The sequence below is a fragment of the Rhipicephalus sanguineus genome, chromosome 8 (assembly GCF_013339695.2).
Source record: "Rhipicephalus sanguineus isolate Rsan-2018 chromosome 8, BIME_Rsan_1.4, whole genome shotgun sequence".
In the NCBI taxonomy this organism is placed as follows: Eukaryota; Metazoa; Arthropoda; class Arachnida; order Ixodida; family Ixodidae; genus Rhipicephalus; species Rhipicephalus sanguineus.
In genome coordinates, this window is record NC_051183.1 from 160,153,404 (window position 1) to 160,166,365 (window position 12,962).

The following is a 12,962-nucleotide window of genomic DNA, read 5'->3' on the forward strand; positions in this document are numbered from 1 at the left end:
TGCTTGGGCCTACGTAGTTCCTATTCGGTTAAATCGAAGTACATTGCGTTCTGAGGGGGCCAGAGACTTGACATAACGAGTTCGTGGAAATTTCGTCGAGCCAGTGGCGCCAAAATACGTTAAATGCTCTTTGAAATATTTTACGTCACGAATTACAAAGTTCGGCGCGAAACTTAAAAATGAAACTTTTAACTTTGGTTTCTCCTCTAATAATAAACCTACGGTGGTGAAATAAACTTACACGAGAGTTCTCCGAGCACACTTTATCAATCTAAACCAATTCATTGCTTCTCCTTAGTGTCCCTTTAAAACTAAAATGCTGTGCCTGTCATCAGCATGGTCTGCATCCTTTTTCTTCCTCAACTGAATGCTTTGTAGTTCCCATTCAAATTGCTCATACTCTACCAGTTGTGCCATCTAGTTCTCGTAAGGCTAGGAGAACGTTGAAGTTGCCGTGCGGTTCACCAACAGTCGTTGACGTAGACGAGTTCAGCGAGGTGAGGTCGTCGATGACACGAGTCACACCGGCCCACACCGTACTCTGCTTTTTTTAATGGCGATCCATTCTTGCTCGAGGAGGGAATGCTCGGGCATGCAGAGCGTAGGCCTAACTGCTGCTCCAAGAGGCTGGCAATTGCAGTCAGTGTGTCGGAACAGAATGAAAACCAAAAACGAAAAACGAAAAAAAACTATTTTTGACAGGAACGAAAACGTAACTTTATTATTTCGTTTCACAGTGAAACCGAAATTTTTTAAATCGTTTTTCGGTTCACGAAAGAACTTGGCAATCCAGAACAACTGAGGTCATGGAACGTGAGCAATTATGCATATCTCAGGGTACAGTATTAGCGTGTACCTCAGGCAGGAATTCCAAAGCAAAGATATGTTGAAATTGTGCGAAAAACGAAAACAGTGACAACCAGAGATGCAAGTGGATTTTCGTGTGCCTGTCACGCAGGCCAGTGTGGAGAGGGCATTGTCGGCGCTGAAGTTTGTTACAGCGAAAGCTGTTATGAGGTCACAAAAGCCGATTTTGGTGCCATAGTTGTCCGCCGCCACCGGTGTCAGTGACCGCTATCGCGTGAAATAAGAAAATATGAATTGAGAAATTTCTAGGATCGGATGGGATTTTAACCTGCGCCCTCTGCGTGACAGTCGAGTATTCCACCACAGTGCGACGCTAGTGCTTGCAACCCCTTCGCAAAAATACTCTATACAGGCGTCATGTCGGGCAAGGAATTGTGTTAACATATTGTTACGGTTGAGGGAAGGTTGTCTGTGTTTATTTACAGGATGAGAATGAGACACGGCAGTCAGACGTAAAGATGGAGTCCTCAGGCCGCACCAGACCACTTCGTCTTCCTCCTCCACATGCCCGGCTCATACCACAGCCCGGCTCATACCGTAGCAATCCCTGGTTCACAGACGAAGCCCGCTGGGCGAGTCCAAGTCACTGGAGGGATGGAACCTCTTGAGGCGAGCCACATGCACCAACTGCGTTCGATTTGACCGACGACGAGGTGTCGTCAAGCGTGCCACGACGTACGTCAAGTCGCTCAAGCGATTTACAATGACGAACGGGCCAGTATAGTGCGGTAAAAACTTCTGGCATAAACCGCGTTTGCGTTGGGGGGTCCACAACCATACAAATTCACCTTTTTCGAATGAAATGTCATCGTGGCGTCGATCGTACCGCTGCTTGGAGCGATCTTGTGAAGCCAGTGTGCGTAGGCGAGCAATTTGTCGGGCTTCTTCTGCCCGGCACAATGTTTCGGCCACTGAGTCATCGGCATGGAGCGTAAATGGGAGGATTGTATCGAGCGAGCTGCGCGGTGATCGAGCGTAGAGCAAGTAAAAAGGTGTGAAGTCCGTGGTCTCGTGCTTCGCTGTATTGTACGCATAGGTGATAAACGGTAAGATTTCATCCCAGTTCTTGTGATTGGACGAGACGTACATCGCAAGCATGTTAGTAAGAGTGCGGTTTGTACGCTCTACAAGGCCGTTCGTCTGGGGATGGTATGGTGTCGAATGTCGGAACTGCGAAGTGCAGAGGCGAAGCAATTCTTCCACAGCGTCCGCGATGAATTGGCGACCACGGTCACTGATGATTACGCGAGGTGGACCATGGCGAAGAACTACAGAGCGGAGCAAAAATGCAGCGACGCCGTCAGCCGTGGAAGATGGTATCGCAGCGGTTTCGGCGTATCTGGTAAGGTGATCGACGCACACTATTATCCAGCGGTTGTTGTTCGAAGATCGCGGAAACGGGCCCAACAGGTTGATGCCAACCTGCTCGAAAGGCGTAGTAGGCGGCGCAACGGGGTGAAGAAGGCCGTGCGGGGCGCTTGTCGGTCGTTTGTGACGCTGGCACTTCTCGCAGCTGGAGACGTATTGCTTCGTAGAATGTCGCATTCGAGGCCAGTAAAAACGCTCCTGTGCTCGATGTAAGGTGCGAATGAACCCAAGGTGTCCGGACGTTGGATCATCATGCATAGCACGGAGAACGTCGCATCGAAGACTTTCAGGTACAACCAGTAAATAACGTGCGCCACTTGCTGAGTAGTTTGTCTTGCACAATAGTCCATCACGAAGGCGAAAGCGACCACTACCTTTGAGATTGCGGGCATCAGCGAACAATGGGTCTAAAGATAAGTCGTTGAGTTGTTCGCGTTTGAAGATGTTGGCGTCAGGAAACGTGGTGGAGACCGCAGCAAAACAGATATCGAAGGTATCTGCACTATCTTCCGTCGTGGTCATAGGTAGACGAGAAAGGCAATCAGCGTCCGAATGACGTCTTCCACTTCTATACGAAATGCTGAAGTGAAATTCTTGAAGTCGTAAAGCCCATCGTGCAAGGCGGCCAGAAGGGTCTCGGAGGGTAACAAGCCAACACAACGAATGATGGTCTGTCACAATCATGAACGGACGGCCGTAGAGGTAGCAACGAAACTTCTGGATGGCGAATACAGCCGCTAAACATTCTTGTTCTGTCACCGTATAATTCCTTTCAGCCTTGCTTAGAGATCGACTTGTATAAGCAACGACATGTTCTGCATTATTATGGCGCTGAACAAGTACACCTCCGATGCCAATTCCACTTGCGTCAGTGTGAACTTCGGTAGGAGCAGACGGATCGAAGTGACGAAGGATAGGTTCTGATGTCAATAGAAGCTTCAGTTCAGAAAAAGCGGCGTCACATTCAGGTGTCCACTCGAATGGGTTGTCTTTTCGTAACAAGCTTGTCAATGGGTGCACAACGTCCGCGAATTTGGGCACAAAACGACGAAAGTAGGAACATAATCCCAAGAAGCTGCGGAGTTCTTTTAGGGTCTGGGGTGGTTTGAATGTGCTGACTGCTTCAATTTTGCGGGGATCTGGCCTGACACCATCTTTGTCAACCAGGTGACCGAGAACTAATGCTTGTCGTTCACCAAATCGGCACTTCTTAGAGTTCAAAATCAAGCCGGCCTTACCGACACAGTCTAAAACAAGGCTCAAACGGGCGTTGTGCTCTTCGAAGGTACGCCCAAAAATGACGACGTCGTCCAGGTAGCATAAACACACCTCCGATTTAAGACCACGAAGGATAGAGTCCATAAATCTTTCAAAGGTAGCGGGGGCGTTGCAAAGCCCAAACGGCATCACATTAAATTGGTATAGTCCATCAGGCGTCACGAATGCGGTCTTCTCCTTGTCTGAAGGGTGCATAGGTATCTGCCAATATCCTGATCGTAGGTCTACTGAAGAAAAGTATGAAAAGGTCTTCTCCTTGTCTGAAGGGTGCATAGGTATCTGCCAATATCCTGATCGTAGGTCTACTGAAGAAAAGTACGAAGCCGAGTGCAAGCAGTCAATGACGTCGTCAATCCGAGGCAGCGGATATACATCCTTTTTGGTGAGGGCGTTGAGTCGTCTGTAATCAACGCAAAACCGCCAGGAACCGTCTTTCTTTTTAACCAAAATGACCGGTGCTGCCCACGGGCTACATGACTCTTCGATGACACCCTTTTGCAACATTTCCTGAACCTGGTCGGCAATAACTTTGCGCTCTGATGACGACACTCGGTAAGGTTTCTGCCGGATCGGATGAGCAGTGCTGGTATCAATCCTGTGCTGAGCGCGAGAATAGGGTAGAGGTCGCAGCTTCTCCTCTTGGCAAAAGTCAAACACAGAAGCATGTCTTCCCAACAGGCGGAGTAATGTCTGCTGTTCGTGTGACCGTAAAGTGGTGCTAATCATGCCTACAATCTGCGACTCGTAAGAACAACTGCGCTCGCAAGTGACTGCACTTTTTTCGCTTTCATAGTTGTTAATGACAGCAATAGAATCTTTAGTGGAATCATCGAACACGCCGAGCTTCATTCCTCGAGGGAGCACAACTGGCATCGGCGAACAGTTCAGTGCCCACAGAAAGGTTGCTCCGGCATCAACCGATACAAGGCAATGAGGTACTAATATGCCTTTCTTGGCACATTGAACAATGGCAGGTTCAACGACGGCGTCAAAGGATGTGGCAGATACTGGAGCGAATACCGCAACTGACCTCATTGACCACGGTGGCACTGTCTGTTCATCGGAAATAATCAGAGCGTCCTCCGCGGGCTGCGACTCATCGACGAGGGCAGGAACAATTTCACCGCTGACGGAAAGTTCACCAGTTCCACAGTCGACGAAAGCGCCACACCCTTGGAGGAAGTCTATGCCGAGAATGACATCGTGCGTGCAACGCTGCAGCACCAGAAACTCTGTTGGGAACACCTTTCCTGCCAATAAGACGTTAACAGCACAAACACCGACAGGATGAAGTACATCCCCACCAACACCACGAAATCTTGTCGATTCGTCCCAAGAAAACATAACCTTGCGGCCAATGCGATTTTTGAAAGAAATACTCATAACTGATATTGCGGCACCAGTGTCCACCAAAGCACTTGCAGAAAAACCACCTATTAACACACGTATCTTGTTCTTGGACATCATAACTGGCGGAGGCATCTGAGGCAAATCCTGTTGTGCGACCTGACCTCCATCGGCCGCGCCGGCTAGTTTCCCGGCGGCGGCGGAGATGACAGTCGTCGTCCCGGTGAAGGCAAGCGATGCATTCGGCCAGACGGAGGTGTCAAACTACGGTCGGAAGCGGGAGAACTGCTACAGTGATTCTGTCGGCGTGAGGTACTCCTGAAATAGGCGGGCCGATGACCGCTGTTGTGACCAGTCGCCGCTGGAGGAAACGCTGATGGGGAATCATACCGTGAGGTCGGCTCCCTCTGTCGACGACAAAACCGAGCTATATGCCCGGCGACACCGCAACGGTAACACACAGGGAATTGGCGGTACACATTGTGCTGCTGGAAAGCATTGCCATTGCGCTGACGTGGTGGTGGCACAAACGTATCTTCGTTCGGGTATTGATAGGTGTTGGCCGGCTGGCGGGGGTAAGTGAATCGGTGTTCGTAGCTCGGCACCGGGAAGTTATTGCGCTGTGGCCTCAGCGGTGAGCCCGACCTGTAGTTGTAGTCATCGACGCCTGCTGCGGCAATTGACACGTGATGGTGAGAGGGATGCAACACGGGTGTAGCTTCGTGCGGCGTCAGGCGAGCATGTCGAGTGAGCTCTTCTCGAACGATCTCACGTATTGTCGACGCGAGATCAAACGGCGTGTGTTCGTCAACACTCGCAACAGTGGTTACATTCGGTAGGCGACCGAACTTGGGAGTGATACGCCGCATCTGGAGGGTCTCGAATGTGCGACAGTGGCGTATGACGTCGGTTACTGTGCCAAGGCTCTCTTTGCCGATGAGGAACTGGTATACATCCTCGGCAATGCCCTTCAGTAGGTGGCCAACTTTGTCCTCCTCTGGCATGGAAGGGTTGACGATCTTGCAGAGCTTCAAGATAGCCTCGATATAGGTCGTGCACGTCTCTCCCGGGATCTGGGCTCTCTGCAGCAGCGTTTGTTCCGCTTGTTTTCTCTTTGCTATGGAATCTCCGAAGCACTCCCTTATTTCGGACACGAAGTGATCCCATGACGTGAGGGCATCCTCGTGGTTCTCATACCAGACGAGCGCTGTGTCTGTCAAGAAGAATACTACGTTGGACAGCTGGGTCGCCGCGTCCCACTGGTAGTACTTGCTCACCCGTTTGTAGTGTGTGAGCCAGTCGTCCACATCCTCGCCAGATTTGCCACCGAATGTGCGAGGCACTATCATATCCTGACGCAACCAGGGACCAGGCGCGCCCGAAGCTGGCACTAGCGGTGCTGCTGGGACTGGTGCAAGGCCTGCAGCTGCGGGGATCCGGTTCTCGTCTTCGCCGTGAGACATCTCAACCGCCAGTGGTAACGGGGGCAGTCCAGCAAGGCGGCGGCTTCGGCGTAGATCGGGCGCTTGCAGAGTCGTGTTGCTCGGTTGATTACCCAGCACCTCCACCACAAAACTGTTACGGTTGAGGGAAGGTTGACTGTGTTTATTTACAGGATGAGAATGAGACACGGCAGTCAGACGTAAAGATGGAGTCCTCAGGCCGCACCAGACCACTTCGTCTTCCTCCTCCACATGCCCGGCTCATACCACAGCCCGGCTCATACCGTAGCAATATGTAATATAGCATGGCAGACAGACAGACAGACAATGAACTTTATTTGACCCTGAGGAGCTTCCCGGGGACCCCTATCGGGGACCCGCGGAAGCCGCTGGCCGCGTCCAAGTCGGGGCTGGGACACCGTGATGTTCCGCCCTTTCTTGGGCCCTCTGGATTGCATGGCAGAAGAGTAAAATAACAACCTGGCGTCACACAATGTGAATTGCACAACGGGTCGGTCGTTGAATGCTTCCAACCCGTTACAAAGGGCTCAGCCATAATTCTTCATCGTCATCAGCCACAGCACAAGGTACACATAATGCCTTATAGATATGTAGCGGGTACCACGATTCTCCGAAGGACGAAAAGTGGCATAGTGGGTGCTTCACTACTTCAGAAAAATAACGATTTATGGCACAGTGGGTACCTTGCATGTGCCGCAAGAGAGTCTACAACGGGCTCTAGAAAGGCCGCTCTTCCAGCTTTCGCTGTGACTGTGCTGTGTGTTCCACACAGGTCTGGTGATATTTTTTATCAGAACAGCGGTCTCGCACATAAGAGAGTGCACTCAATGACGTGCTGCTTCTGAGGTCGTGCTCACTCCCTTGACACAAAGCAGTGGCACGGCTGTAAAAATTGTAATTGACTTTTGAGAAAACTATACTATGACTTTTAAGAAAACTAATACTATGACTTTGAAGGGTATACTGGTTCGTGCTAGTTGGTAGGAATTCGTGGTGCAGTTACTTCTGCTCCTCTGAAGAACGTGGGAAGAACATGTTTTACCCCTTTCCCACTTTCTTAAGAGGAGGACAAGTAACTATATCACAAATCCAATGTTTTTCACGATTACCTTAACTTCAAATTTTTGCATACAAAAAAAAAACGTTACAGACTGTTACGGAACATTTTTTTTTCGTTCCGGAACAGAAACGAAACAGAACTTTTTGCGGTGGAACGAAACTAAAACAGAAACGAAACACATTTCGTTCAGACACCCCGGTTGCAGTAGATGCCGGATATGGACTTCAGGGGACATCGCTCCAACAATCTCCACGGGGGAAGCTTTTCTTTTGGAGGTCCCTTTTGGTCAGGACTTGATTGGTATGGTGCTCTTCAGCACCATACCTTTAGGAATGATCGAAGTTGGAGACACGTCTACACCGTGTACGGTATTTATTGGAACACGGAAGTGTGGTACAAGAAAAGCATGTCCCACGATTGCTAAGAAAATCTTGTTTCTCTTCCTTTGCACAAATCTCCCACACAGGGCGTATAGAGGAGCTCTTCGTGCAGTTTATGCTGCCAAGCTGCAGTCGCCTGTGCTACCAGCTAAAACACAACCATCATGCGCTAACTAGCTGTGCTAAAATTCTAAACATCATCTCAAGGCATTTCCGGAAAACACAAACCGGTTTTCATCATGCAGGAGCAGAAACCCAGATCGTTTTTCCACCTTGGGAGGGACACTGGAGGTGTGCTCTGCCAGGGTGGTAAGCAGGAGAGGAGTGGTGGTTGGCCTTGCAGTACATCTGCGCTGGTTTCAAAGGCGGCAGTGGGACTGGGCATAACTAGAATAACAGAGAGCTGAGCTGGTTGGCAAGTATTCCTTCTAAAGGCGTTTGTGGTCTTCTTTCTCGTTTCCGTGTTTGCACGCCCTGTCTTTTTAGAATGGGCATAACTATGCAGCAGCAAGTGAGAGTATTCTGAGAAGACCACCACCACCAGAATACAGCCATGGGTGTGGTGTCGCACATGGAGAGTCAGCTGAACAGTGGGGGGAGGAGGCTGCCTTGCCTTACGGTAACCTCTCCCGCACCCTTTTTTTCATGCCACCCAGTTACATTTATAGCTTAAAACAATGGTATCCTCATACCAAATGTTGTAAGTGTACTCAACTGCACTTAAATGAAGCCTGTGTTCTTAATATTCCGCAGAATTAATGTCGGCTTGATTAGACAAAGAACACAATTGGTATTGTCTGTTTATTTTCTCTAGAGTAAAAAAAAACAGTTCCTTTGATAATGTGCAGTGCGTCATGAGAGAAACTTAGTGATGATGTAAGCATCAGTCATCGGGATATGACAAGTGTTGGACGTCAATCATGAGAATGGTTGTAAATTACTGGCAACATATTCAAAAAATATTTTGCATCCAGTTTGATTTGTACCTGGCACTATTACATTTGTACTTAATTCAAGGGCTGAGTGATTCCTATTTAACCTGGCAACAAAAACTTGCATGGCATTAGTCTCAACTATGGCAATTGTTTGTAACTTGACAGATTGCAGAAGCAGCCACCGGACTTTGTAGCTATATGCAGGTACTTAAACATTCTCTGGTAACAGGACCAGCTGAAGAGTCCCCTTTGGGGATCAAAATAAGCAAGTTATAGCTTTGGTACAAGCATCTGCTCAAAGAAAGTGCACGCACATTTCAAGTGCTTATTCCCCACTTTTCCCCATGGTCCAAAATGACTTGTAATTATCATGCAGCCAAGATATACAAAGCCAGCATAAACTTGGTGCTTGATCGCCTTCGTGGCAGCCAAGCATGCCACCTATAGTTTGTGTGCACTACGAATTTCCATTAAAAAATATCTTAAATGATGGGCCACTATTCATTCTGGGATAGTAAATGTTGGTACTTGTATAAATTCATTAAGTTGTAATGGAATGCCACTGCTTAAAAAAAGCAGTCAACACGAGGCCCTTTGTTGGCCCCAGCCTCCCATGTTCACCACGTGTTTAACACGACTGGACCTTACCTGAGGAAAAAGTCTCGCAGCAGCTTGCGGTTCTCGTGAATCTTCATTTTGCCACCAACATGTGGAAAGTTGAAGACAATTTCACTCAGCTGTGTGCAACGCAACACCCACGGGTGTTCGTGCAAACGCCGGGCATCCACGTCCATTAATACTCGAACACCTGCAGCACACAAGCCTCACTTGTCAGCGTGCACAGCTACAATTCAACAACTCACCTCACTTACAGTGCTGCTTTTTGGAATAACTTTACGAATTCACAAAGATATGCCAGTAATGCATCAACACACTCGTGACAAGCAAAAGCCTTGGACGATATTCGGGGCAAGGAGTTACGGAATCGCCCTCTATCGGGCACGCCTCGTTTGCATGCTAGGTAGGATAACGTCGGTGCAATCCTCATAGGTTTCGCTGCCACTGCTCTATGAAAACAACACGCGGAAGCCCTCCTAAATACCTTTGAAACAAGGCACATCTTTACGGACAAACAATAAGCTTGGACAAAAAGAAAGCTTAGATGCTAGCCACAGAAAACGTACAGTCAGCACACATTGTGCATGGCCACCACAACAGGGTATCCCCGAACCAGCTTCTTGCATAAAAGACAGGCAATTGCTCAGGACAAGCTCTGTGACATATGATCTGACGTTAAGCTGTCTGTCTAACTAAATGGAGCATGCCAGAATGAAGCCTCAATTCAGAGATCGTGCGGTTACAGCATATGAGCATTTAACTGTACACAAGTAACTGTTGATCCGTGAATGTTATGAAATCTATTTCAAGATAACTCGGTTAAAGGGCCCCTAAACCACTTCCGGTAATTTTTTTAACAATTCAAGTAAACGCGCGTATCGAGTTCAGAAGGTGGTCACAATAAACAATGCCAAACGCGGGAACGCTACGAGTGCCCACAGATTCCAAGACAACAATCCCTTCACCTCTCGGCAATCCTCAAACCCTCAGGGACGTCAACATCTGCTTGTCATCCACTGTACCCTTGTGTCTGCTCGCACACATGTTGCGCAGGGAGGAGCAAAACGAGCGAGGGCCTCTTTGGTGTCACAAAACGCGTCACAGCTGCACGTTCGCTCATGCACAACTGCAACAACACAACTAAGTTTCAACCTCCGAGTGGTTTGGGGGCCCTTTGTCTGTGCCATCAGGAAGGCTAATGTTTTTGTCTAAATTCCTGGACGTTTCATTATCATCGTTTCTCACGCAGCGTCACACTGTATGCGCACCAGTCTACTCAGTGCTTCTACTGCTTAATCCGGCACATGCATGGTTGGGGCCCAAACATGAGCCTTCTTTTCGATTCCTGCCGCTTCCTTCCCATTCCAGTGAACTTAGCCAGTATTTATGCCGTCAAAACATTCCTAGACCAAAGCTTCACACCACAGATTTCGCGAGTGCTGTTGAAGGTGAAGCGGTCTACGAGGCGACACCAGTGGCATTGTGCAATGTGAAGGTGAACAAATATCATATCTCAATATTCGCCGGACTAGTTCTGCAAATGATGGCAGTAGACAAGAACTCACAGTGAAAAAGAGACAAGTTATTTCTGCAAGTAGCTGCAGAGCAGGGTAAGAACAAAGTCTAGAGATAAATGGAAATTTTCAATGCACAACATTCCTTGGCTTGTTCTCCAGCAATTTTGGTGGCAAAGTCATGTCTATAATGCAGAATGCATGGCACCTTTTTGGCAGGAATACATACAGCTCTGTAGAAAACAAATGGCTTTGGGACGGGCAAACTTGAACTCAGGAGTGAATCGACCTAACTTTGGGGCCGATACGGAGGTGGGCAACACATGGCCAGTTTGCGCAAGAGAAGCGTCACTAGCCAACCAAGCGAGCGCTTTCTGCTACTTGCCGAACATCGCAGCCCCACTCTGAAACAGAAATCATCCTTGCAGAAGCCATTGGCCGTTTACATTTTTCACAATTCGGCTTCACGCAGCTACTTACCCTGCGGACGCACGTGAAGGCCGAATCCGACGCGTACGTCTTGCACCGAGGCATCGAGCACTGGTCTACCAAATCGGGAATCTTCAAAGACGGCAACTATGCATTCCCCTGCTTTCAAGTGTTGTCAAGCGCGCAAAGGAAGCGGAAAAACCTGCTTTCTCAATCAGAAGTACGATGCAGGTGGTATTCTTAAGTTTCCTTGCGAGCTTGCTTCGGCACTCTCGAAGCAGACGGCGCAGCTACTGTGACGACACGATCCCGACAAGCACGTCGTGCCGACAGCTTCTCCAGTGGTGGGCCCGATTCCCACGTGTTTTACGTGATCATCCTCCTCGTCCTAGCCATCAGAGTAGTGGATAGCTGAAGACCCCGAAGGTGGCGTTTGCTGCTGCCTGCAGACAAGCCACCGCTGAAACACTCTGGGATCTACAGACTGCATGCAACTGGCTGCGCACACATCTGGAGAAGCCATTGGGTATCCATTCTTCTACACACTGTGAAACACTGCATGTTTACTGCATACTTTGAGCACCGCACTAGTCTGCTGCAGCAAATATTAGGTGGTACGTTACAATACATGCTACTCAAATGTATAAATCAGCCAGAGCTTGATTTCACTTTATTTTTTTGCTGCGATTTTTAACTGACGCCGTGCTTGGTCACTAGCAAGAGCACTGGAAATCACACAGGAAGTCCTACTTCAAGCACTAGAGCGTTTCTCTTGAACAAAAGATACTGCATAGTACCTTGCAGTACATACAGTTGAACCAGCACATATTGAATTCGCAAAAAAACAGTTCGATATATCGGATAATTCAACGTACAACTTCTAACGAAATTATTGCATTTTCAAGTGAATTTTGGAGCAAATGTTGGCTTCGTGGCAGTGCTTCCCAATAATGTAAGATACACGCCTTTGCGGAAATATGCAGGATATTTTTTTAGCTTTGTATTTTTCCAAGACTTGTAGTTGGGAATGCGGGGTAATAGGCTGGGGCAGGTTATGGACGAGAAAATATGGTATAGATGTAAATGGCACTCCGAAATGTTCGTACGCAGCTGTACTCGTCGGGCGCTGGGAGCGTGCACTCTGCCTTGACCCAAATGTTGGCCTTGTTTTCAATATAATGCAACAGTGCAAGCCGCACCTTCCCTTGGTCTTCGTGACGTTCGAGTGATAAAAGAGATTTTAAAAGTGGAATTTGCATAATGTAAAGTGCTTGGTAAAATAGGCACACCGGATGACTTGCAGTCATTTTAGGCATAAGGACCCCACAAGTTTTTTTCTTGCTACGTGTAGCCAAACACATTTAGTCATTGTACCATGGCTGCTTACTCCTATGGAAACGATGCAAGAAAGTGCCCTGGGTGGGTGGGGTAGCACGCATGGATTTTGCATGGTATTCATACTTGCCTAGGGGTCACTCGGTGAGTGCAACACTGCAGCATGGCTGGCACAATAATAACAGACGAGACACCTGTGAGGACACCACACCATCAGTGCACTGTTGAAAGACGACATGCGTGCACCGAAAGTAAACGCTTAAGTGGCTCACTGAGAAATGCAGGAACGTGCCTGAACGAGCATTGCCATGGTGCGCATTCACAGCTAATTGAGCAAAGGAGAGCATGCTTTTTCTCGCAGTTGCCCT

General features: G+C 48.5%; 1 protein-coding gene across 5 annotated transcripts in view; it reads right to left on the minus strand.

Moving 5' to 3' along the window:
* Positions 1-12,962, minus strand: part of LOC119402433 (ferredoxin-fold anticodon-binding domain-containing protein 1) — a 157,349-nt gene that overhangs the window by 129,606 nt on the left and 14,781 nt on the right. For 4 of the 5 annotated variants that reach the window (XM_037669583.2, XM_037669581.2, XM_049418639.1 and 1 more), the window contains exon 2: positions 9,347-9,506. The exons of the other annotated variant lie outside the window; for it this stretch is intronic. In XM_037669583.2, the coding sequence (XP_037525511.1) occupies positions 9,347-9,492 (146 nt within the window). In that variant the 5' untranslated portion in view covers positions 9,493-9,506. The remainder of the gene's footprint in view (positions 1-9,346; positions 9,507-12,962) is intronic. 5 annotated transcript variants of the gene reach the window in all.